The sequence below is a fragment of the Neovison vison genome, chromosome 2 (assembly GCF_020171115.1).
Source record: "Neovison vison isolate M4711 chromosome 2, ASM_NN_V1, whole genome shotgun sequence".
NCBI classification, from domain to species: Eukaryota; Metazoa; Chordata; class Mammalia; order Carnivora; family Mustelidae; genus Neogale; species Neogale vison.
In genome coordinates, this window is record NC_058092.1 from 53,613,944 (window position 1) to 53,631,597 (window position 17,654).

Below are 17,654 nucleotides of genomic sequence, written 5' to 3' on the forward strand. Positions count from 1 at the left end.
CTTGTGTCCATGTGGGATACACCTCGGAGGTGCTCTTTTGTTCTGCAGGAACCTTGGAGTAGAGGCCTAAAGAACTTCTCCCTTGGATGGCATTCCAGGCTGCAAGGGGTCACAGGATGCACCCTCCTGACCAAGACACCCTGGTGATCCCTGAGCAGACAGCCAAGTTCCCTGTGGACTGTGCTCTGCTCTACGCTGTCTGGGATCTCCCTGAATCTGTCAGCGCCTACTTCCTCAACTCGTTCCCACCACTTCCTCCTTCCTACCCTCCTGCGCAGGCATGTGACCCCTGCAACTACTAACGGTTTCAAGGACCGTGTCAGAGGAATGTCCTCTCCTGGGAAGCTGGCAATGCTGAGTCACCGGGCGGCTGGCATCCCCCACTCCTTGGAAGATGGTGTCGGATGAACTCAGGCATCTCTGTGGGATGCCTTCAGTGAAAAAGCGTTAACAGGTGTTTCTCAAAGGCACAGATCAATCAATTCCAAATGTGGGAAGTTGTTTCTAACCTTGACTGGGGCAGGAGGACCAAGAGACATTAACATAACATTAGATTCAGTTACCAAAACACAGGGCTGTCCCGATCATCCTTGACGGTGTAGTACTCTTTGTCAGTTTCAATTGCTTTGGTCAAACCAAAGTCTCCAATTTTCACTTGGTGCTCACTCTCAACGAGGACGTTTCTTGCTGCCAAGTCCCGGTGAACATACTGCCGAGAACCCAGATAGTCCATCCCCTGAGGGAGAGAGGTGAAGGGAGAGTGCATTTGCTAAAGGTCGGTTCAGGTTCTGTTTTGTATCCATCACTGCTTCCCGAAAAAGCACCAAAGTCATTTCATTTACCTGTCACTTCTTTGTTGTTTTTAATGCAAGAATAGTAAGACCAACCCAATTCAAAGAAATACACATTAAGTCATATTAACAAATCAGTTTTCTAAGTACCAGCTAATTTTCATCCAAATCATGCAGCACAAAACGAACTCAGGTACAATTACTGGACAGCTTCCCACTTGCAGACTAATTGCAACCCAAGTACCCAGGACAGAGTGCCTGATTTTTTAATCTTTAACGTTTTTTTAATTTTGTTTTTTTTTTTTTTTACCTTACAAATCTGAACAGCGTATTTTAATTGCTGTTTGAGGTTAATTTTGTTCTTATTCTTTGGAAGATATTCCTTAAGGCTTCCTGAAGGCAGAAATTCCATGATGAGCTTAATACCATTTCCTCCTGTTTAGAAAAAAAAACACCCATCAGCACAAGGTCTCCAGATGAAGGAACTGTGGGAGCAGAGGGTTGCAGGATCTGGACAGGCAGGCCCTACACTGATTTCAGTGTCACTCCTGAATCGCTCCTAAAACCCTTAAGCTCCAGAACCTCGGGGTCCTCAGCAACGAAGGGAGATGCGCAGCTCCTGTACACACGCAGCCAGTTGTCAGCATCCGCGGAGCGCACAGTGCTCTGCAAACCACTGTAGGTGACTGCTTTTTAAAAAATTATGAGCCCCATCATTTCATTACCCATTTTAGGCACAATATGTATTATACTGGCTTGTAAAAAAAAGAAATGCTATTTAGTCAATACTGCTCTCCACCTAGACAATGAAAGATCCCACTAGGGCTGCATCAGAATAGGAAAAGCAGACAGCGGTGTCTGCTTCATAGGGCCTGAGTGTGAATACCAGGACGAGTGAAGTCCAACCTCCAGTACCGAAGGGAGAATGCTGGGGGCATCCCTGGTGGCGGGGGCAGCTGGGGGTCTTCCCTGGCAGCTCCACATGGAGGGACAGGACCGTGCATATGACAGCACAGCCCCAGAACTCCTGTGAACCACCAGCGAGCATGTTCAAGTGGCCCAGATAAGGCTGAGGGCACGGCCTGCTCACGCTGGCTTTTCAACCCCAGATAGTCCCTTCCTCTTCAAACCAGCCCCACTGGGCGCAACATACCGTCTTCCGTACAGATGCCTTTGTACTTCACAATGTTCTCGTGATAGAGGTTCCTTAGGATTTCAATTTCCTTCTTCAGATCAGCTATGTGGTTGCCTCCACTCTCGGGCTTCAGGGACTTCACCGCCACTTGCTCCCCGGTATTGTCCCCCTCAGGGTCATACCTGCAGAGCTCAACCTTCCCAAAGTGGCCCTAGAAGGAAAGATCCACGTGCCTGATGAGCCCCATGCGGAGCCAGCAGGAACACGTACATGATGCCTGCTCCTTGTACTGCTCCCAGAAAGGTCAAGGGTGACCAGCACAGCCCAACTTTACGGGTGGCAAGCTCCTACCTGGCCCCTTCCTCCCGTGGCCTCACAGGCCATCGTCTCCATGACTGGACTAAGACAAGTCATGGAGGGGACTATTAGGGCACTGGGGAACAGACACATCAATCCCAGTTTCCATGGAAATGTACCCAAAAGGAAATGAAAGTGGTTTCTGGCCCCGCAGGAAGCATGTTTATAAGACATGGGCTCAGATGCCGACAAGCCCTAGACAGTGATGTGGGCCCAGTCACTCCATCCTCTGAGCTGGCTCCGGAGGGGCTCCCCACACACAGCAGCAGCAGCCTTGTTGGGGACAGTGTGAGGAACGAGGACACTGTGCCTGTAAAGCATCAGCACACAGCCTCGGCACACAGGAGGCACCCAGCGTGGGCCGCAGCCCATGTTCACTTAACCAAACTACAGAAAATCAGGACAAAGACGCAAACTGAAGTAGCTTTTCTGGCCCCACTAGCTGTTCAGAAACTCCCATTCAAGGTCCAGGGAAAAGATGACACTCTATCTGGCCTGTGTAGTAATGAATCTGCCATTTAAGCAGCCTGGCCAAATACAGCCACCCAGGGAAGTCCCAAACAGGGATTTTTCTGTTTCTACCCCATCTCAACCTATTCCCCTAGCTCTCTCCCTTCCCATTCTCTTCATCCCTCAGGGAAGGAACAGACCAACATCCTGTGTGCACATCCAGCCCCCCGGACAGGCAGGCATATGTGTGCCTGTTAAATGGAGAATTGCTTGGATTCAACCAGCCCCAAGGAAATGCATAAACCTCTCATAAACATTGGCCCCAAATGAGAGACAATGGAGAGCGGCTTTGGACACAGAGGAAGGTGACAGGGTCAGTGGGGCACTCCAGTCTAACTTGCCTCTCCCAAGTCACGGATCCTCTTCAAGAACCGCTTTTCAAAATGTGTGGGATCTACTTCGGTTGCCGGCTTTCTTTCAGAAACAATGTCTGGATCTAACAGAGGAGAAAAGAAACCACATTACAAAGGATGACTGGCATTCACAGGCCCCTCGTTATTCACCCACTCCCATGAGCACTGGCTGTTCTCAGGTACGGAGCACGACTGTCTTACTCTGCTCTTCTAGTTTGTTGATGTCTCTCATGATGGCTCGGAAGAAGGGTCTCTGGTTGGGGTCATAGTTCATGCAGCGTGTCATGAGGTCAGCCAGCTCCTTACAAGATGGTGTCACTGGCCGGCACCGGCTTTCGTAGAATCTCTCTTTCTGTAGAGAAGAAAACCACATGGAAGAAACCAAAGGAACCAGTCACTAACCTTTTAGCCCAGTTACCACCCCTAATTTAATTCCCAACTGCTATACTTCAATGTAGATTTCATAAACATGTGTGTTACTGCTGCCTCACTGCTGCCTGGGGAAATCTTAGTTCCCCCATAGAAACCCACAAGGAAGATGGGCAGGATACCCCAGCCCAGAACAAGCTGTGTTCCCGGGGAGTCATGCAACCTTCCTGGAATACAACTTGGCCATATGTGTATGGATGGATTCTTCAAATCCTTTGACTCATTAATTCCAACTATCGAATGACTCAGAAATAAGTCAGATGCAAACAAAGATTTATGTTCAAAGATATCCCCTGCAGAATGAGACAGAACATTACAAATTTAAAAACAACCCAAAGGCCAAATATAAAATTAGTTAAGTAAATTTGAACTTACTGAGACAACTCTTACATTAAATTTATAAAATTTTAAGACATATTTAACTGCCTAGAAAAGAACTCACGATATTAAGAAGTACAGCCTGTATATCTGTATCTACAGTAAAGAAACTCAGCAAGTATTTGTGATATTTTTGATGACTAGCGGGCATTTAAAATGGAGCCAAGTAATATTATAATGTTCTACCAGCACATATTGTGTGCCTGGCACTCTACCTGCATCATTAATCTTCACAACAGCCCCGTCCAAGAAGTAGGTGTTATTTACCCCATTTTACAGATGATGAAACTGAGGCTCAGGGCATTTTAGTGACACTTTCGAGGTCACACGCCCAGTAAGCCTGTGGAGGGGCTTCAAACAGACATCCACCTCCTCCCACAACATGAGGCTTCCTGATGGCTCAGGAGACTTCGGTTGGCTCATACCCTAGACAGCAACTGCTCACCTCAATCAGGGTCTTGTCTTTCAGAGGGATCTCGCCATTGTAGCAGATTTCCCAGAGTGTGGTTCCAAAGCTCCATTTGTCAGCAGCCACACTCAGGTTCTTGGAGTCTTCAACACACTCGGGAGCAATCCATGGGATTCGTTCTATGCACTCTGGAAAAAGATGGGAGATGTTTCCAGATCAGTTTCCAGGATCGCCTGGTCATTGCAGCAGGAACCGTGAACTAAGGAAGCAACTATTCTAAGCAGTGTTTCCAAACACGGTCCTCGGCTACACTGTTCCCTGGGGAGCTGGAAAAGGTGCCATCTTCTGGCCCCTCGCCCTTAGCACCTCAGATCCATCAGTCTTTGTCAGGGCTGGCAGGTGTGTCTGTTTATCACACGCCCCTGGGAGGGTCATGCAGGGCCAGTCTTCTGAAGCTCTGGCCTCAGACAGAGCAAAGCACCCAGGGTAGATGCCAACACCCTGGGGAAGGAGAACCAATGCTTGAGAAAGGAAAGACAGGAAGAGAGGCACACACACCCAGACCAGGCCTGGGCTAACCTCACGCACTCTGCACAATCCACCTGCTGTGCTGTGCTTGCTTTCTGTGGGAAAGGCAAGGGAAAAAGACGGACATAAGGTTCTCCTACATCACTTGCCCCTGGCTACTTTGCAGCCCTGTTCACGCTTCTGGCCAAGACCAGCAATGGGAACAGACAACCCTGCTGCATCCAGAGAAATGTCCCTTAATAAATGCTGCAGCCCCTGGCTCCTGCTGCAAAGAGAGGCAGGCGGGCCATTCCTGAGCGGGACATTCCTGGTCAAGCCCACCTCACTGACTTACAGGGCCCACAGGAAACCCCAGTGCCTCCCTGTGTCATCACGCTCCAGCCCCAGCTAGATGACATCCCTTTCTCTCTGAATGCACACAGCATTCAAATGGCATCTCTTATGGGGTACCCAGGCTTCTCCATTTGCTCTGGAATCTCCTGGTCTGTGTCTTAGATGCTTGCTGAGGGCAGGAGCCTTGAAAGATTCAGGACTGAATCTGCACAGACTGTGGGAAGTTGGGTGGGTGATAAGCATGACAGGAGGCTTTCCATTTCCCTGCTAAGGAATGGATATTTTAGGTCTTATTTGTAACGCTTGTTTTCATCCTGGTTCTGTTCCAAATGTGACCCGTTCTTTGAATTACTGAGCAAAACTCTAAGCTCCAGGCAGTGTGCTCAGTGCTGGAAACTGTTGGCCAGCAGAGGTTAGGGCCCCAGGCCCGGGGGCGCGCTGACATCCCGGATATGACCTCCTAGCACAACTGTGCAGCGCTGTTTTTGGGGTCTCAGCTCCCAGGTCTGCGCCTTCCTATGGAGCACCATAGCTCACGATAAGCTCAAAGCACATAGGACCCCAGCAATCACCCGGGTGCCTCCCCAAACGGCTTGCCAACTCCAGTTGAGCACCAAGGAGACCCAGCTCCTCCCGACATCCTCTGACCACCCCCAGGCCCAGCAGCCTCCTTCTGTGCTACCCCAGCACCTGGAGCAAAGATGTGCCTTGGCTGAGCTGTGTTTCTCCCTCTGCTCGGTTAGCTCCCCGAGGGCAGAGACCGCCCTCCCTCAGCTCCACATCTCCCCCGGCCCCCAGGGCACAGCAGCAGCACCAAGCCTGTCCAACTGAAGTGTCCTTCTCAAAAGGAAACACACCTGAGCACTAGCCGCCTTCTCTCTGCTGGTCTGACCCTAATTAGAGCAGGGGTATGACGAATAGCAAGGCGGAAGGCAGGGATGGGAAATAGGGTGGGTGGGAAGGGAGACACACCTTGCCTGGACAGCACGGTGATGGGGATGCCAGGGTCACTGAGCTTGATGAACGGGCCACACTCGCTGTCAATGCCCTCACGGGCCAGGAGAAGGTTTTTCGTGCACACGTTTCCATGGACCAGGTCTTTATCCTCCTACAGAGGGAAAGGGTGAAATCAGTCTGGCTGCCCATGGGACAGCCTCTCCTCCTTCCCTCACTCCCTGTTTCCAAGCCTGGCCCCTCGCATCATCTCTCCATATTCCCCAGGGACAGCCAGGCCCAGGCAGCATCACTCGCCCCCAATTATCTGTGTCACTTGGGCACATTATATCATGGCCTTCTGCCCCAGTTCTCTCACCAGCAAACCCGAGATAATGGTGGAGCAGGCCTCCTAGGGCTTGTGAGAATGAACCTGTATAACACCTGAACGGCTGAGCCGTGGGAAGCGCTACTGATCCAAGCAGTTTCACTCACTCATTCGACAAGTATTGTGCTATTTCCACTCTTACTTACGTTGCATTCCTGAGGTCAGTTCCCTGATGTGATAAAACTTCCCTCGAAACAGGATTCATACACAAGCACACACACAGACCCAAATGACCATTTTCAGCAAGCCCCAGGCACACTTGTGTTCAACCACAGAGCCCAGGCCCTTGGAGCCCGCCTGGCTAGACCGCCTTCCTGCCGCCCCCTACAGGGTACTCTGGTTCCTGGTGAAGCCCACCATGGACCTCAGAACGTACTTACCAAGTAACTCAGGGCGCTGGCTAGCTGTTTGGCAACTTTGAACTTCCATGGTGTGGTGAGGACATCGCTTTTCCGGTGCATGAAGAGATCCAGGGGCCCCCCTTCCACAAACTCCTCCACCATGATATCTACAAGCACAAGAGTAGCCACATCTGGAACCTTCAGTACATCTGGGACAGTATTTCCCTCATCCTCTGAGGAGAGCTCACTTTAGTGGCTGGTAATCAGCTTGGGAGGATGGCAACGCCTTGTGAGGTGCAAAGCCCAGAGTGTTTCCCCTAGCCGAGCGCCTTCCGCTCTGTTTGCTCACCCCACTCTCCCGGGTCCAGAACAGCGTGTAGCCAGAGCTGGGGACAAGTAACGTCCAAGCAATAAGTGAAAAACAAAGAGGACTTCATTCTATGCCCACTATTGAGCACGAGACCTGCTCAGCACCTCAAGCTCCTCGACTGCAAGAAGAGGCAAGAAGCCCAAGCTATGTGAAGGCAGCATCGTCCCCGAATCGTCATCACCACACCCACTCGCCCCAGCCAGGCCAGACTCCCCTCCCAAAGTGAATACACTTACTCTCTACATCTCGAACACAGACACCATAGAGGTACACGATGTGTTTGTGGGAGACCTGCCTCATCATGCTGGCTGCTTCAAAGAAGGCCTGTGGGAGAAGACCACAAGAGAATGTCAAAAGTCAGACTCCACAGCTCTGGTGCCAAAGGAGAGCTGCTGAAAAGAAAGTCAGGGGGACCCAGGAACACTCACCACTGTCATCATCCCAGGTCCTGAAACTGTTCCCCTGGCCTTGACTGCCCACGGGCATTGCCAAGACTTTACCTAGGGCCCAGTCTGGCTGGGATATGGAATCTATTTAGAAAACCTAACAGGATACAGAGCCAGGCTGGTGGCAGAAGCTGGGTGACAATTTCCCCACTGGATACTCATATCGACCACCTTCTCTTCCTTTAAACTTTGGGAAATAACAACATTTGGAACTGCAGCAGAATAAGTGAAAAACCAGATCTCTGTTGAGACTTGGCTTCATCACTCTCTAATAGTGTGCGGGATCTTGGGTAAGTCCTTTTACACCCCTTGGCTTTAGTTTTCTAGACCGCATAGTGATAGCCCTGGACTACATTAGGGACTTCGAGAAGATTCAGCTAGAGTCCTGGGGCTCCACAGAATCACCACAAGGACCTCTACAGGCGAGAGTGAGAGGTGGATAGGCTGCTCAATGCACTTCATCTTTAATCCTCCCTCACTTACTTTACATGCCTGCTTCATCTAAGACTGTGTTTGATGAAAGGAATTCAGAATAAATATCAAGTTTGACAACCACGAGACCAAAACAAAGGCAAAGGTTCTTCCTTGCTCACTGTGCTCCAATGGCTCCAGAACTGGGGGTAGAGAGGGGACAGGGTTCTGAGGAAGACACTTGCCAGAGAAATGTCCCTGTGGCTGGGGTCTAAGACTTTGAGGATCACTTTTATTCTCTTCTCTTCGGAAGTTCCTTCGTCATCCTTGTAATCCACCAGGGTGCCGGAGTAGATGTGAGTCCGTGTGCCTCTCCCGAGATGCTCACCCTGGAGGAGGAAGCAGGAGGTTGGGGTGACTTTGCTCTAGGGCTCAGTGACAACCGAGTCTGGCACTGAGGCCTTCATGGGAACCCGCCACACCAGAAGGGGCAGAAACGGTGGAAGGACGACAGAGCTGCATAGCCACAGCCTCTCAGGGCCTTGTCTGGTCAGGCCTCCAAAAGACACATAAAGCTACTTAGCTGAATGGAAATGGGACCCTTCCTGGGCCCCAGGAGACAGTTAATTCCCAAACAGTTCCTTGCCTTCCAACTTCTGAAACAAGCTATGGCTAAACCATAATCCTGACCAATTGCAGAACTTCCAGCAGCCCGGAGGCCTCTGAAGCGATGCAGAGAGGACCCCACGGGGCTCTACTACAGGCTGGGGCACAAAGAGAGGGGCTTGTTAGTGGTGGTTCGACTGCTCGCTGGCCATCTAACTCAGAGATGTGCTTTCTGTAAAGAGGGGTAACCATGGCACCCACTTCCCAGGACTGTTCTAGAACCAAGTAAAGAGGTAGAAGAAAAGGCTCCTCAGTGCAGAGCCTGGCACATCGTGGGTAGAAACCATCTGCTGGGCTGATGTGTTCTGTCTGCTTGCCCTCCAGACCAGGGACTCGTTCATCTTCCATCCATCCATCCAGCGCGTGTGTATATATGTGCCTGCATGCTGAGCTTTCAAATCTGTGGCGTGTTTACATCTGCCAGAGCAACCCCACGGTGGGGAAGGGGTGTGAAGACTGAGGCAGACCCCATAAGGGCGGGCTCTCAGTGTCCTCACATACGAAAGGGGATAACACCACCAAATAAGTGGTATGAGTCCTAAATGAAATCATCTCACATAATCATCTGTCTCTAAGAACCCTTCCAGTTCAAGCTTTAATAATTCTGATTTAAGCATTCTTAATATTGGGAAATCCAAATGCAATTCATTAATCTCAGGCATTCTCAAGCCACTAAGGTTAATCTCATGAAATCTGTAAGTTGAGGTGCTATCATCCTATTAGCCCAGGACCTTCTCCGTAAATGCAGAAAATGGATTCTCTTGGAATCAGCCCTGCCACATACAGGAACATATACAATTGCTAATCGGGTATATTAATTTGCACAAATGCCACCATTTGTCATCTGTCATAGCCGAGTGGCAATGCATCTGCCCTGTCTCCCACATCCTGGCAAAGTCCTGCAACTATTCATTAAAGCCGCAGCTGTCACGAAGCGATTCATCAAGGTTATGGGAAGTTGTGTTCCCAGAACATCCCATAAAAGCCATATGCTTTCAGAATAATTACTCTTCCCCAGAAGGGCTGCTTTTCCAGTGGCCAAGACATGGCAGCAGGCTTCCACAGCAACCCATGAGCCTCCTTCTGAGCTACTCCCTCTGCCTTTACCAGGCACCTGCTGTGCTTCCCCCAGAACTCTGCTTTGATGCCTTTTCCCCAAGAAGCCATCTGTGTCCTCCCAAGGCGAGGCAGCATGGTCTCTCTGATAGTCCCCCATCCTGTTCTATTTCCCTACTTAGGACTTAGGTCTCAGTAATGGTATTATCTACTGAAGAGGCAAGAGCCGGCTCCCCCTTCAGGCCGTCGGCCCTCCAAGGGTGGCAACCACAGCTGGCATGTGCAAGGGCTCAGTCACTGTGGGCTTGGCAAGCGCTGGGGCCACAGCAGATGGTTGGGACCTGCCCAGGGGCTTGAGGGCAAGGAAAGAAGGAAGGGCCCAAGGCCAGTGCCAAGTTTAGACAGAAAAAAGCCCAGGGTACGCTGCCCTGGTGATTTTAATCTCTGGCCACAGCTCTGACCCTACGAGAGGGACAGAAAACAATAAAAACTGGCCTTCAGTGAAGAATGTATTCAAAGTGAAGTGGGAGGGGCGGTTGAAGCAGTGGGTTTCTACTTCCTGAAAACCCTACTCAACAATTTTAGGGATTAACTTAAAAAAGTAAGTAACTTAAAAAAGTAAGTTTTTTACTTTTTTAAGTTACTCCCTAACAGATGTGAGCCCACAATTGGCTCTCCAACACCTGCCAAGTTGTGATCTCTCCCAGGCAGTCAACGGTTCCTTCCTTCCACAGCTGCTGGCATGTTGTCTCCTTAGCCTCCCTGGTGTGTGGCTCTGTGTACAGGGACTGGGGTGGGGGCATGGAACAGAAAGTGGGCTTTACCCTGGGCCTCACACCCCTAGCCAAGGCCCAAGAGCAGCTGCCAGGGAAGCTGGGCCTGCCTACGGCTGCAGACTCTGGGCAAAAGGCCTCCCAAGCTGGAGCACAGGTCCAAGGGATCTATTTCTCAAGACAGCTCTCCTGAGGCTGCCACTGCACCTCACCAGCTCCCTTACTGCGCTCTGTATGCCCCAGCTTTGCTCCCTCTGGAAGCATCATCAGAAAGCCCAGACACTGAACTTGAGTAGTGCTCTGTCACACAGCATGTGGTAGGTTAGCGCAGGTCATCGGCGCAGACTCCCTCCCGGACACCCGATTCGTGCCGCCCTGTCAGCATCCCCACCCAGTTCTCCAACGCCTATGCACAACAGAAGGTCCCATAACCCTAGATAACCCCATGAAGCCTGACACATCCACTTCCCTTCAAAGAGAAAGTATCCTTAGGGAACACCGGCAAGGCTGGTGGAGTGGCAGGGTGGTGGCTGAACAGCTCTAACTATGAAAGGAAAGCCCTTATTTATTCTCTGATAGGATTTCCCGAAACCCCGACTTCATTCCCCTAAATCCTCAGACTAGTCGCTGTGAAGAGGCAGGCCCGAGGTGGATCCAGGAACCTTAGCAAAGACTCACTTGCACGATGTCTTTCTTGAGGATCCGGTCAAAACTCAGCTGGCTCATGGGGTAGACAGGCTGCCACTCCTGGGCTTTCTTCGTAGCCACCAGCAGATTGGAGATCTCTGTGGAAGAGAATGAAGAAGTCTGAGCAGGGTAGCAAGGGTTCAAGATCCGTCAGGCAATTCCTGCCAAACCATGGCGCTCACCAAACACGTATCTGTGCATGTGTGAGTTCAGTCATTCAGTAAATGTTTATTAAGTACTTGATTTAGGCCCCCAAGAGCTTGCAGGCTAATAACAGAGCCTATACTAATCAAATAATCCAACCATCAAAAGGAAAGCTCCAATTGGTGCAGCTCCTCTCCAAGCCAGACCCAAGTGCTCGAGGGCTGACACAGCAGGATCTGCTCAGATAGAAGACCTTAGGGAAGGTCTGCCTACAGAAGTGACATTTTATTTTTTTAACAAATTATTTTTTTTAACATTTTATTTATTTATTTGACAGAGATCACAAGTAGGCAGAGTGTCAGGCAGAGAGAGTGAGGGGAGGAAGCAAGCTCCCTGCTGAGCAGAGAGCCCGATGCAGGGCTTGACCCCAGGACCCTGAGACCATGACCTGAGCTGAAGGCAGAGGCTTTAATCCACTGAGCCACCCAGGCATCCCGGGAAGTGACACTTTAAAATCGGAGACGAGATACTCCCCACCGGTAGGGACGGTGTCTATCTTATTTCCTGCTCTACCTCCACAGCTTGGTACGTGGTAGGTACTCAGGAAGTTTCTGTTCACCATGTAAGAATAATCAGGATATGACCTGAAGGACAAGAGCTGGGCAGGGAGGAAGCAGCAGTCTGCTGGGTCTAGGGGGTAATGGCAACCAAGGCAGGAGGATAAACAACATTGATCTTATGCAAAAGAACAGGACAGATAATCCAGAGAGAAGGTAGTGCCTGAACCTCTCTCTGGGCTCCCAGCAGTGCCTGACTCCAGGGAGGCGCTAACTCAATGTATAGGTTATAAGCAGACCAGCGCCCCAACTCTACGGATTCAAATGGCAAACCGAACACTTTACAAAATCTGCCAGGCCACTAGGAGCACAGGGGGCTCGTGGAATTTACAATCCACAGAAGGTGCCTTCCCACCACGGAGCTACTTCAAGCTACGTCACTGTGGGGGTTGAGAGAGCCCCCTTCCAGACTCAGACTGCAGTGAGAAAATTCTGGAACCCCAGAAGAACCTGAGCTGCTGAGGTCCAGGTGCCTGCAGTCAGCCGAGTAACTTGGACACGGTCTCTCAAATCCTCACTTCCCTGCAGGCCCGGGCTTATTCTCCTTGTTTTTTTGTCAGCTCACATTTTCTGATTGCTTCCTCTTGGCCAGCCACTGACCTAAGAGCTTTCCTCACAGTAATTCCTTTGTCCTTATGACAATTCTATGAGGTACACGGTATTTTTACCCTTCTTTTTAAAAAATTTTTTTAAATTTTTTAAAAAAGATTTTATTTATTTATTTGACAGACAGAGATCACAAGTAGGCAGAGAGGCAGGCAGAGAGAGAAGGGTAGGCAGGCTCCCTGCTGAGCAGAGAGCCAGATGCAGGGCTTGATCCTAGGACCCTGAGATCGTGACCTGAGCTGAAGGCAGAGGCTTAACCCACTGAGCCACCCAGGTTATTCTATAGGTCAGAAAACAGAGATTCAGTGAGATTAAACAGTCTGCTGGAGATCAGGCAGTTAATAAGCCCTGAACGCTCACACTTCAGTCACAGATGGCTCCCAGCTTGTATTTCCTATGGCCCTAGTGCGGGGTACAAATCTGGGAGCCACACACTGGGTTCAGGCACCAGCTCCCCTTATTACTATATCCTGGGTACCCTTTCTCCAGTGTGATCTCCTCCATTCTGTTATCCTGACTCCACTCTGGAACCTGGATAAAATCAGATTCAAACAGGCAACTCAGGACTGCCCTGATGGAGAAAAGACCAAGAAAGGGCCACCTAAATGGTGTCCCCAACAAAGGGTTGAAGCAGTGGAGGTGTTTTGAAAATCAGAGAGGAGGATGAAAATGGGCGCCATTTATGGGCTGATGATTTGTATGGTAGCTTCAGGAAGCATGGCACTAAAGTCAACTGTGTGAGTTGGGGGAGATGTTAAACCTATTTTCTCACTAGAAAAATGGGAGACATAGCCATGCCCCTCAGCAGGGTGCTGTGAGGGATAAACAAGACAACGCACACAGAGGGCTTACTTCAGTGCCTAGTGTACAGGGAGTGCTCCAAAACTGGCAGCCATTGTGGTTAAGACCATCGGCCAGCACCACCATCCTGTACCAGCTTTGGCAAGTTAGAAGTTTACAGTGTCAGAGCCAAAGGTGCAGAAATCATGCCCCTGGCCCCACTCCAGGATGAGTGCGAAGGTCAGTGATGACTGGGCCAGTGAGTTCTGCTGGCTGGCTATCCCCTTCTTCACTTGATCTTAGCCAAAAGGCTGAGAAGCGACTGGCTAGCCCCTTCTTGTCACGGTCACCCTCAGACATGAAGAGTGGCAGTGGGACTGGACAACACACAGAGATGTGGGCTTGCTTTACTGTCACATCCACTTGAGTGGCCACCTGCTTTTCCTTTATTCCATGAGAAGTTTCTCAGTTGCATTTTCAAGTGAGAAACCCGGGTCGGAGTTGGACCATCAGAACCTTGCATTTAAGAGGGCAGAAGCACTGAGGAACCAAAAATGACCTTCTCCTTAATTTTCATGTTTTTACCACTTCTCTAGTTTGTGGGTGGCAGAGGCAAGACAGAGGGTTTCTGACAGCCCACAGAAGCAGGCCTCATAAACAGGCCTCATTCCTCCTCTCCCCACCGCCAGGCCCTTCCCTTCGCCAAGTCAAGAGAACTGGCTCTCAACCCAGAGCCTTGGCTGATAGCTGCCCCTGCACCTTTGCGGAGCATGATGGGATGTACGGGAAAGATCACCAGAGCTGGAGTCGGAAGACTTGAGTTCACTTTCCCAGTCATCCTCTAACTACCTAGACAAATATAATGGGGATTATAACACACTCTCGCTTGTTCTGAAGATTAAATGACTCTGAACATGAAAGACCCTCAAACAGGGCCTGGAAGCAGAGAAGCCCTCCTTATCATCACCGTTACTTGTTGCTACTATTATCACTGAACATCTCTGAGACTCCATTTCCGCATTTCTATAATAGCTACAAAGAGCCACTGTCAGATGGAATAAATGCAGATATGCATGAAAAGCTCCTGAGATTAGCAGGTACCCACAATATGGTGGTTACTACTGTAATCCTTCACGTGACAGGCATCAGTGAACATGAACTCCATCTTAAGAGTCCATACTGATCCCGTCTTAAGAGTTCATACTCAAGTGGGAGAGAAAGACACTAAGCACATTCGGTGTGGAGTTCCAGGAGCCTCATGAGAAGCCATGAGAGGTGTTCAGTCTGTTCCTGTGCTTCTCCAGTACTGTTACCAGATCCCAGATCCAGACTAGTAGGGTGGCATCGACACCAGTGACCTCCCCAGCTAATTCCAGCGAAGTAATCATGCCCCTGTCTCCCATCTGCCACCGGCCCTCGCTACCTGTGGCCGCAGCTCTCCATCTCCTCAACCTTACCCAAAGATCATGCATCCCAAGGAATATCTGTTAGGAGAGATCATGTGAGTAAATAGGGTCCTTCGGCTTTAAGGTTCTACCTCACCCTGAGGTCTCAGGACCAAGGGGCAGACGTGTTTTTACCCTTACAGAACATCTTCAAGCATGAAAACAAAGGCTGCAGTTACCTCCGGAGCTGGCAGGAAACCCTATCTGATCAACAAGAACATAAGTCCTTCCTCTTTCACCGAATGCGGTGACAGCCCCTTGCTGGGAGGCCAAAAAGTCATTCAAACATCAAGAACCCAGGCCCCTTTGGGTCCTGGTGTTGCTTCCTCTGCCCACCGCTGACATCAAGGTTCACAAATTCCCTTAAGAGAACCAGAGGCATCTGCCAAAGAGACTCCTGAGAGCATCTCCCACCACACTTCCTAGGGCATCAGAATAACGGTGCTGCCCACCCTTTCTCTGAGGCCTGACCTTCTCTCAGGGAAGGATCTGACCCATGCAGGCAGCACCCTGCAGTAAGGGACGTCAAAAAAACACTTGCGGTAGATTGGTACTCAAACCCCTTTGACCCTCACCCTCAGTGAGACCCACTCCACTTCTCCAGGACTCAGTTTTCTCATCTGTAAGATGCAGCATTTGACCAGGTATTCTCTAACTGTCCTTCCAATTCTCACATTCTAGGGGGTGATGAATCTGCCTCCAGGACAACAGTGACACTATCCACAGGGCTTCAAAAACAAGAACCGGGTTCCTCACCCCTCCTGTCCATTTCACAACCTGACCCTCCCGTGGCTTGGCACTGTAACTCCCCAGTGTGACACCCAAGGCCTCCTTCTGACCCAAATCTTCCTCCCCCAACCTCACCTGCCCCTTCTGTCTACCTTCACCAGACACATTAGCCCTTCAGCCCCTGCTTCTCTGCAGCCCCTGCTGTGGCCTGTCACGTTGCCCCTGTACACGCTCAGCAGGAAATGTCCTCAACCAACAGGCAAGCCCCACGCTCACTCTCCAAGAACCACCTCCTCCAGGCAGTATTCCATGCCACAGCTTGGATGTTTGACCATCCCCGTCCAAGGTGACTCAGTGGCCTCGGTTCCCTGGGGCATTTTCTGCAGTTGACTGGAAACCCTCGGAGAGCAGGGACTGGGTGCCACGCATTTCTGATGCTTTGCATTCACCATAGTTCTTGGCCCACAGAAGATGTGCCAGGAATGTTTCCCAGATAATAAACCACTCACAAGGGAACTCTCAAGACATTTTATCTTAAAGAGGAAAGTGGTAAGCTTCTGCTTACTAATCCAAATGTGACTCTTCCTGAAGCCTGAGCTGCTAAAAAAGAGGTGTGTAAATTTTATTCTACAGAAAACACAGACACTTGAGGGCTGGGATTGGAAGTGGGGACGGACTTGCAACAAGATGAAGTGAAAAATACCTAGAAACTGTGGGGGAGGGGCCACTTTCTTCCAACCAACCAGCCTCTCTGGGTTACCAGTGTCTTGGAGCATTGCCACAGGGCAGGGGGAACCCCGGGGGGACAACCCGGCTCTGGCCCAGGGAGACTGACCTCGGGGCTTGGGCTGGCAGCAGCGCTTCAGAACGAAGCTGATGTTGTCCGTGCGGAGGATCTGCTTCTTGAGGTGGCTCATCAGGTCCCCCAGGCTGGGGAAGCTGCGGTCTGAGCCGTGCAGGCTATAGCGGCCCTTCTGCACTTCGATCTGAAAGTTCTTGAACTGCTTCTGGCCACCCAGCACCTGCCCATCAGGAAAATGACCAGAAACCGAGTGTTTTAAACGGGTCAAGCAAATGTACCATGGGCATGTCATCTGTTAACAATAGGAGAAGCTGGATAAAAGACAGCTAGAACTCTGTACGATCTCTGAACCCTTTCTATAAAACTGTAATTATTCAAAAGTAAAATGTATTCTAAACAAGTAATCAAATAAAGAAATAAATCAACCCAGAAGAAGACACTGACCGAAGGGAGTTAACATTAGGGAGAAAGCATAACCGAGCAGGGACTTCTATAACAGCATCACCTCATCTTAAATCTGTAAGAGGAAGTCCACTGAAAAACCAACGTCATGGGACTACTATGATTACACAACAGAGTAAAAAACTTAGTAAGCACTTTGTAAAGACTGGAAATATTATTATGTATGAAATAATAATTACTATAACAATATTTATCTAGGCAGTCTCTCAAACTGAGCCCTGCCAGTGGTCTATTTGAGGAGAACCACCCTGGGAGGTGGCAGTCGGTGGTCCGGTCTATTTTCAGGACTCTGTGGCACCACAGACTGAAGTATAAGCAGAGGTTTTCCTTCACAGGTGCTTTTTGTACAGAGAAAAATATTTCAGTAATGAAGGATGAGGGTCAGAAAAATCGACTTATGGTATAGAACAGGACAAGATATTTAAGATCCTAATGCCTTGGTTTATGCATGTTTATTCATCTGTACAATTCATCTGTACAATGTGCATAATACCACCTATTTCACAGGGTCAGCATAACGTTTAAATAAGGGAAGGCAGATAAAAGTGCTCAGCACAGCATCTGGTGAGCTACCTTGAACAGCAAGAGTAACCACAGCTATGATCCTGTTTCCCCAGATGATCTGACCCCAGGCAGACCATGCCTCTGAGTCACCGACATTCCTGGTACAGTGTAAGTTACTCCCCCTCCGAAGGCGGCTGGGCTGTCTCGTGCGCCCATCCATGTCCAAAACATTAAACTTCCTCAAAGACTGATGAAAGCAGAAGACAGGCAT

General features: G+C 49.9%; 1 protein-coding gene across 1 annotated transcript in view; it reads right to left on the reverse strand.

The window, feature by feature from the left end:
• The window catches only part of JAK1 (Janus kinase 1), a 125,393-nt gene that overhangs the window by 4,170 nt on the left and 103,569 nt on the right, over positions 1 to 17,654 (reverse strand). Inside the window, exons 11-22 of the mRNA XM_044238377.1 lie at positions 16,451 to 16,637; positions 11,286 to 11,392; positions 8,358 to 8,501; positions 7,492 to 7,579; positions 6,925 to 7,052; positions 6,196 to 6,331; positions 4,399 to 4,550; positions 3,348 to 3,498; positions 3,135 to 3,229; positions 1,945 to 2,137; positions 1,102 to 1,226; positions 564 to 736 (exon numbers count right to left, since the gene is read on the reverse strand). Coding sequence (XP_044094312.1) covers positions 564 to 736; positions 1,102 to 1,226; positions 1,945 to 2,137; positions 3,135 to 3,229; positions 3,348 to 3,498; positions 4,399 to 4,550; positions 6,196 to 6,331; positions 6,925 to 7,052; positions 7,492 to 7,579; positions 8,358 to 8,501; positions 11,286 to 11,392; positions 16,451 to 16,637 — 1,679 coding nt within the window. The remainder of the gene's footprint in view (positions 1 to 563; positions 737 to 1,101; positions 1,227 to 1,944; positions 2,138 to 3,134; positions 3,230 to 3,347; positions 3,499 to 4,398; positions 4,551 to 6,195; positions 6,332 to 6,924; positions 7,053 to 7,491; positions 7,580 to 8,357; positions 8,502 to 11,285; positions 11,393 to 16,450; positions 16,638 to 17,654) is intronic.